The sequence below is a fragment of the Citrus sinensis genome, chromosome 3, assembly GCF_022201045.2.
Source record: "Citrus sinensis cultivar Valencia sweet orange chromosome 3, DVS_A1.0, whole genome shotgun sequence".
In the NCBI taxonomy this organism is placed as follows: domain Eukaryota; kingdom Viridiplantae; phylum Streptophyta; class Magnoliopsida; order Sapindales; family Rutaceae; genus Citrus; species Citrus sinensis.
Window position 1 is genome coordinate 34,782,875 of NC_068558.1, and position 9,023 is coordinate 34,791,897.

General features: G+C 36.0%; 1 protein-coding gene across 1 annotated transcript; it reads left to right on the forward strand.

The window, feature by feature from the left end:
* Positions 1 to 715: 715 nt before the first annotated feature.
* On the forward strand, positions 716 to 4,372 carry LOC102612735 (protein ACCELERATED CELL DEATH 6-like). The gene is made up of 4 exons (XM_052435646.1): positions 716 to 1,458; positions 1,941 to 2,494; positions 2,791 to 2,874; positions 3,494 to 4,372. The coding sequence occupies exons 1-4, from the start codon at positions 768 to 770 to the stop codon at positions 4,184 to 4,186; spliced, it is 2,022 nt and encodes a 673-aa protein (XP_052291606.1). The 5' UTR covers positions 716 to 767; the 3' UTR covers positions 4,187 to 4,372.
* The last annotated feature ends 4,651 nt before the right edge of the window (positions 4,373 to 9,023 follow it).

Below are 9,023 nucleotides of genomic sequence, written 5' to 3' on the forward strand. Positions count from 1 at the left end.
GTTGTGAATTTGGCTTTGATACGACTAACCAAATTCTCCCCAAGACACTAATTATGTATCAATGGTTTGAGAATTAACAGCACAGATTATCGAGCAACAAATCACACGCAAGAACCAAAGCATTAAAGAAACAATATGACACCAAGTATAAGTGGTTCAGCACCAAGAGATGGTACCTAAACAAAGCAACAGTCTTTCACTATTTAGTTCACAAAACAATACAAGAATAGGAATTGATTTACAGAGAACAAGAACTTGTAAACCCCTTTCTCTCTCTATCTTCTCTCTACTCTCAGTGTTTCCCAAATCATGTGAAGACGATGACAGAGCCTGCACCTTTTAACCTCTGTTTCTGGGTTGTTACATTAACTACCCTTCCCGCCAAAACTAACCAAGAAGCTCCTCTCTCACGTGCTTGTCACAAGTTGGCATAAGTGAGCTTGAAACGGCAACCACAGATGTCGTTCTTGAGCTAACGAGATTTCAGCTTCAATACACGTGCAAACCACGTGTCTTACTTAAAGGTTGAATGACCAAAGAGAGGATGTCGGTTTTACTCTGAAGAACTCCTCAAGCGACAAGTCGACTGATACTGAAACCTCTAAACGACTTGTAGCACTTTGAGTTTCGAGTTCACTGTTTATCAGTATTGATTCAGAGAAAGGAAGTAAACTTCACTCTACGCACACTCAGATTGATTCATTATATAAAGTGGCAAATTGTCTGTCCACAACGTAGGAAGCCATTTCTTAACTTATTTCCAAAAGATGAGAGACGCTAATGAGGCTCTTAGATTAGCGTCTCTTAGATCAGCACTGATCAATTACAATGTCAGTCCATTCCTCCTTTCTGAGATTGAAAACCAAGACATGTCAGAAACTTTCAAAACAATAACTAGCCCTTCTGAGAATACGTTGCTGCACATAGCAGCTGCGGGCTCTATTCACGATCATGAAAATATGGCGACAACATTGGCGAGAAAGTATCCCTTCTTGATCACCATGCAAAACTCCAAACGCGATACTCCGCTTCACGTTGCTGCTAGAGCTGGGATGTTACAAACGGCGAAAATCCTCGTCGATTGTGCGAAAAGGTCTGGAATGACATCATCATCTCAAATAGATGTCAAAGGTCTGATGGAGATGAAAAACGTTAGGGGAAACACAGCTCTGCACGAGGCGCTTAATGCTTTGCTGGATGCCAAGAAAGACAAAAATAAACAGAAGGAAGAAAGAGTAACCTTGCTGGTATCTCTTGCTCGATCCCTAGTGTCGGAAGATCCAAATGCGTCCTACTTAAAGAACGTTGACTGTAAATCTCCTCTGTATCTGGCGGTTGAGTCTAAAAACGAGGATATCCTGAAATACATCCTGGAAGCTCTACCAGTGAATGACGATTGCGCCACTAAGTTAGAGGGAAAATCCCCTGTGAAGGTTGCCATTGAGCTACAAAAACTAGGTAAGTAGTATTTTCCAGCAGGCAATATATGCATGCATGCATCTTTTATTTGAATTCCTAGAATATTCATAAAAAATAATTATAGTTTATTGAAAATTCTCGTGTGGGGATAGCTTCATTTTATTTAGAAAGATGAGAAAGAACGCTGAATGCCGACAGAGCACTGTCAGAACTATTGATACATCTAACCTGAGTTACCGTGTAAATTGATTATTTTTCAGTCAACACAATAGCGTTGGCCAGATGTCCTGTTATTTTTGTTAGCACTCTGTGAAATTTTTCTGTTTAGTTATCATTGCGCTTTTAATTATATTTTTTTGTTTGAAGTATGATTTTACGTATATATTACAATTTGGGATCTATGGACTCAATGATCTACTGAGAATGGCTAAGAAATCTGTCTCAATTAGAGATGCTGCATTCTATTAGTTCTTAATTTGTATGTGTAAATAAAACTTTTAATTTTGTTTCCTTCAATTCAGGTTTGTTGAAAATGATGCACGATAAGCAACCAGCTCTATTACTTATACAAGATGAACAAATGAATACTCCGATGCATTGGGCAGCATCCGTAGATCATCTTGAAGGGGTTCGTTTCCTCTACGAAATCAATCCTGATAGTGTCCTTCAACGGAATGAGGAGGGCTTTTATCCTTTCCATCTTGCAAGTGCAAATGGCCGTGTCCGAGTAATGGGCGAGTTTTTTGAAAAAGAGAACATGCCTCCCCCAACAGAATTGCTCAATACGAAAGGGCAGAATATTCTTCATGTGGCGGCCAAGAAGGGGAAATCTGATACCGTGAGGCGCATACTCAAAGCAAGCAATATCGATACGCTAATTAACGAGATGGATGACGATGGAAATACACCATTGCATTTGGCAGCTTTGTACGGTCGTCATTTGGCAGCGGCCATTCTCGTATGGGATGGACGAGCAAATCAAGACATTATCAACTTTCATGGCCAAACGGCCTACAGTATTGCCAAGCAAAAATCTGCTGAGATAAATCCAGAGTTCTTTGGAAACGACGACGATGTAAATTGTGTTCCTTTCTTCTTCTTCCTTCTTTTTTTTTTTTTTGAAAATTTACTTTTTTAAAAAAAAATTTACTTACAGACATGCATATATATATATGTGTGTGTGTGTGTGTGTGTGTGTGTATTTCATGTTGATTTTCTCAGAAGGACCATAAACAGAAGAAATCCAAATCAAAACCAGATATCTATAATACTATATAAATAACCTAACCTCTGCGTATACATTTCTGCTTCTTCCTTTTTTTTTTTTTTTTTCAGCAAATACTGATTGTTTTATTCATATTGCTCTTGCAGGCTGACCAGCTCAGAGTTGACAATTATAAAACAACTGACAAGAATATGAAGGATTCGGGTTCAAAACCAAATGCATATAATATGGTATGAAATTCCTAGACGGCTACATACAGGATAAATGTCGCTAGCTAACTTTTCTTAATAAATATATATATTTTTAATTCTAAGTATTAACTTTTTAAAATATTATCTTATTACCTTTTTAAAATGCAACTTTTACATTTGACGATTTTTTAAAATTCCAGAATGGTTATTAAACAAAATTAATTATTCTATATCTATGTCGTTTGTTATATGAGGATTTGTTTGAATATTCAAGTTAAATAAAATAAATATACTATTTTGGATAATCTTGGAAGTAAAATTAACCCAAACTTTATGGTCTAAAGAAGAATTACCTGTGCTCTCTCTCTCTCTCTCTCTCTCTCTCTCTCTCTATATATATATATATACATATGTATCTTCAAGTCTAAAATTAAAATTTGGTATTCAAATTTGGGAAATGTTTACAATGTTTCACTATTTTACAATATTATAAAAGTCAGTTTATGAGGTTGTAAAAAAAATTACTAAATGTATATACATAAATATTATCGGGTATGCGACTACGCACATGGTGACCTCTTGCATATATAGTTGAGGTTTTCAATTTAAATAACAAAAAAAAAAAAATAGTTATTGTATTTCTCCTTGATCCATGCAGATGATGACGTTAACGGTCTTATTTCAACATCAACTTTCTCGTTCGGGTCCCACGTCCTTTCAAAGTCTTTTGAAGTTTACTGGAAATACAAGCAATCAAAGGTCCGTTAAAAAAAATGATGTTAACAACAGAATAAACACCTTCATTGTCGTGGCAGCACTTGTTGCCGGTGCTTCCTTTGCTTCTTCAGTCCAAATGGGTAGCAGTAGCTTCAGTGACAGCGAACGGTCTACTACTAGTACAAGTATCTTGCGTAGCAAGGTTTTGACTCTAAAATATTTCACAGCTTTCAATACTATAGCTATGTACACATCCATCACGGCTGCACTCGCACTGTGTTTGGCGCTAACAGTTGATCCGGTTCTAGCATCTATAAACATTTGGTTTGCATCTCTATTGATAGTGATAGCACTTTATGCGTCATGCGTTGCCTTTTCCGACAGCACATACATGTTAAAAGATAGGGGCCAAGGATTTATTGTTGCCATGACGGTGGTTCAGTGCTTTCTTTTGATTCCACTGGCGCAGCTTGCAACTCATTTGCTTGTCCCCTTTAGACTGAAGAAACCTTTGATTTTGTACAACTACCGGATTCACTTGTGGTTTTGGTACTTTCTCGACTGGATCTGGAGTTCACCGAAAAGAACCCCTTGTTGTGCTCGCTGCCTCCATGGCAAGCCGCCAAAAGAGTAGCGTTTTGTCTTTAATTACCCTTTTATAAGATAGTCGCTCGCAGTGCTTGAGAGCTACGTACTTCTGTCATCTTTACTTATTTTAAAGACAATAAATTGGCGTGTCATGTTTGTATTTAACTATTTTTATTTTCATTATTGTAATGTTATGACTGAGTGAAAGTAATAAAGAAATTGTTTTCATTAATTGTCATGCATGTTTACTTCTTTTATTTTTATTTTTATTTTTATAGATAATTTTCTATAGCTTTTTTTATTTTTCAAAATGAGCTTCGTTGTCGAGGCATATTATTGATAATGAAAGAGAAAACACAAAAAATCAAGGGATAAAGCGAGCCTTACTCTTCAAAAGAGGAAAAAAAAAAAACACAAGACGTACGGCATATCTATCAAATCAGCACAATGATAGCACATACAGAAAAACTCATGATACTTCTCAAATATGTAGCTTGATTTACTGTTAAATAATCGTTAAGTTGATTAATATGTTATAAGCATATGTGTGGTTGGAATCAGTTTGTTAATTGGAGTGTGTTCTGTGTTGATGGATTCTCATCATGTATAAATACTACTTCTCTAAGATAGTTCAAGTACAACAAAAATAAGAAAGCACAAAAGAAATAAAGTGCTAGTGTGAGGGAAAAGCAGAAATTAAAGCGCTGTGAGGAGTGCAATTTATTTCGATGAAGTGATCAAGCGTTTTCTAGCTTGTAATACTTGAATGAGTTAAAATATTTGTTTTACTTTACTTCGTGTTGAAAAATGGGGCACCGTTCTTCTAGAAGAGGGTGGACCCAAAGTCTCACGTGGCCCGTCATTTTTGTGATGCCGCAATACTTGAAGAAGAAAAGAAGAAAGAAGAAGAATGAAGAAACTTTGACAACAGCACAAAAATTCAAAGGCGATGCAATTTATTTAGAAAGAATAAAAATAATAATAAATAAATAAATAAAATAATAGTCAATTTTTGGCTATAAAAGGAGGATGCTCCTCCTCATTTCGGTATCTAATTTGTGAGAGGAAAAAAAAAAGCAGAGAGCTTGAGTGATTTTATGGGCTTAAAATTATATTGTGAGTCTAGTGAGTGAGAGATTGTGTGTATGAGGATTTTGGATAGTGAGCCAAAATATTACAATACTTGTAATCCTCATTTCACTAGTGAAATATTTTCCTTCTGTCTTCGCTCGTGGATATAGGCTAAAAGCTAAACTGCATAATTTTTTGGTGTCCTCTTGTGTGCTTATTTTTTTTTCATTTTCTTTTAATTTCATTTTAGCTGTGGCCTGCTTCACTCATCGATTTTCTAACAGTAATATCAGAGCTACAAATTGTATTTTTTGGAGTCAGGGTACTGTTCACGTAAAAAGTACTATTCACATATACGTACTGTTCATGTATACGGTATTGTTCACTTATACAGTAACTGTTCATGTGAAAAGGTGGGAGCCAATCTTAGCAAAGTTAGTCCGTGGTGAAAAGTGATGGTGGCAAAATATGAAATTGAGAAGTTCAATAAAAATAATTTCTCGTTGTGGAAAATGAAGATGAAGGTTGTATTGAGAAAAAATAATTGCTTGGCAGCAATTGGAGAAAGGCTCGTGGAGATGACTGATAACGTCAAGTGGAACGAGATGGATGACGATGCAATTGCTGATTTACACTTGGCACTTGCAGACGAGGTGTTATCCAGTGTGGCAAAGAAAAAGACAGCAAAGGAAATATGGGATACTCTCACAAAATTGTATGAGGCCAAGTCACTGCACAACAAGGTCTTCTTAAAGAGAAGACTCTACACTTTTCGAATGGCGGAATCAATATCAGTAACCGACCACATCAATACCTTGAAGACTCTATTTTCACAACTCACAACGTTGGGTCATAAAATTAAAGGAAAATGAACGTGTAGAGCTTTTACTTCAGAGTCTACTAGATTCGTATGATCAACTCATCATTAATCTGACGAACAACAACCAAGCAGAAAATTTAGTTTTTTATGATGTTGCAGCTTCCGAATTGGATGAGGAAAGCAAGCAAAAAAATAAGGAAGACAAACAAGCAAGTTCGCAACAAGCAGAAGTGCTGTTGGTGACGAGAAGGAGATCAACGGAACGTGGCCCTAGTGGGAGCCACAATCATAGTAGATCAAAATCAAGAAGCAAGAGAATATTAAATGCTATAATTATGGTAAGAAAGGGCACGGTAAGAAAGAGTGTTGAAACAACCAGAAGAAAAGAGAGGGTAGAGATCCAGAGTCATCAAATGCTCAAGGGTGTGTAGCAAGTATCTTGGATGATGACGAAATTCTCTACAGCGAGACAACAACTATTTCAGAAGGCAGAAAACAACTATATGACGTCTGACTTACAGACTCAAGAGCTACCTGGCATATGACTTTTCGGAGAGAATGGTTCCACACATATAAACCTATCCAAGAGGATCTGTATACATGGGTAATGATCATGCCTTGGAGATTTGTATATATTTGTAGGATCTGTATACACTACAGGAAACTGATGCGTGCGGCGCATCAAATGGAGAAGAGTCAGCTATGATATGGCTTCTCAAGCTTGGCCACATGTGGGAATAAGGTTTGAAGATTCGCTCTGAATAAAAGTTGCTTCTATGGCTCAAATCGGTTAACTTATCGTTTTGTGAGCATTGTGTTATAACTAAGCAATATAGACTAAAGTTTAGTAGATCTGTTGTTAGAAGTAAACGCATTCTGGACTTAGTTCATTTTGACATTTGGGAATCACCAGACACATCCATGGGAGGTTAAAAATAAATGGTGATTTTCATTAATAATTATTCTAGGAGACATTAGGTGTATCCAATTAAGAAAAATTCAGATGAGTTTCCAGTATTCAAATAGTACAAAGCACGGGTAGAACTTGAATCTGGGAAAATGATCAAGTGCTTGAGGACAGATAATGATGGAGACTATACAGGCTGCGAGTTTCTTGCTTTCTATAAGTAAGAAAGTATTTAAAAACAATTCACTGTGGCATACACTCCCCAACAGAATGGAGTGACAGAGTGGATGAACATAACTGTTATAAAAAGAATAAGAGATATGTTAAGGACTGCGGGTCTACCCAATTTATTCTGGGCAGAAGCAGCCAAAACTGCTAGTTATATAGTAAATCGATCACCATTAACAATAATTGAGTTAAAGACACCGATGGAGATGTGGATTGGAAAGCCAACTGATTACTCCCATCTACATGCATTTGGATATCTTGTGTACGTGATGTACAATGCCCAAGAAAGATCAAAGCTAAATCCAAAATCTAGGAGGTGTATCTTTATGGGATATGCTAATGGAGTAAAAGGATATTTTCTGTGGGATTTCACTACTCACAAGATTGTTATAAGCAAAAATGTTATTTTTATAGAAGATCAACTATAAAGGAATGAGGATGATATCTGTTGGTTAATTTTAAGCTCAATTGCTATTGATGCCAATATGTAAGTGTACACAACAAGTAATAAAGTGATGAGTATTTAAGATCGTCTCCACAGGGATTGATGTCACTAGAAATGCTACAGCAATCACAATAGCGCTATTTATCTTGATTTTAAGATAAATGTAAAGTTGTTTACTACTGAAATTAAAACATGTAAAGAAATAAAACAATAACTGCAAGAGTAAAATAAATTAAGTAAATTACGTAAAATGATCAATTGAGAATGAGGTAGTTGAATGATCAAACTCTCTTTATGGGCTGATTGCTTTTTATCAGATTAACTCCAGTTGCTACAGTAATTCCTACAGCACTGGGCAAAATTATTTTGCATCCTCAGCTATCGCGTGTTGGACTTCTCATACCTTTAAGTATCTTAACAATGATCAATTGTTATTCTACATGAGGCATGGCATTGTGAACAAACATTCTACCAACCCTACAAGGTGAATGACTATGTCCAGTTCTTCAAAAATCTTAACTTCAAGTATAGTCCTTATGGGAGTTAAGCTAACCTAATCCAGGAAACTCAAATTAAAATCAAGTATCACTCTAATAATATCCACTAAGACAGACCCTTTTGCGACTCTATCTTAACTTGAACCATTAAATGGGTGCTCAGCCGAAATAACAGTTATAATAATAGCTACTAGAGTAAAATGCTATAGTAATCATACAACAACTCATAAAAATAGTCAAAAACTCATTAGATTGTTTGTCACTCAACTACAAGCAAGTTTAATTCATACTTTGCAAAAGATAAACAAATAGCAAAATATTGGTTATGAAATACATTAGTTCAATCAAAGAGTAAAGAGAAAAACAAGTAGAGAATCAATGAAGATCGAATCCAGATAACTCTGCTGGATTCTTCACTGATGCAGATTTGGTTCCTAGGGAGTCTGATCGTTTCCTTATTTTCCTCTCCAATTTTTCAATGTTAATTCCTTGCCGCCGTTTTATATGATGTGTACTTCCTTTTATAACTGAAAATTAGGGTAAGCAAAAGCCTAGGGCGCGCGAGAGTTAGATTAGAAAACTGCAGATCACAGTCTTGTAAATTTCCCGTGCTAAGTTTTCTCTATCGTTGTTCCAGAATTGCTACAGCAATGGCTGCTCCAGCAACGACTCTAGCACTGTACTGCTTCAGATTTGGTTTCACTTCTTTTGTGGCCATCTTCTTTATCTTTTGTGCCAGCCCATTGCTTCTGTATTCTTTCCCCGAATCATAAGCTTCTAGAAACCTACGATTTTGCACACAATTTGATCACAAATTAATCTAAATCAAGCAAAACTTATTAAGACTAAACTAAAATGAATGTTTATGCAAAATGTAACAAAAATGCAATAAAAACACATCATTTGCTCTCCAAG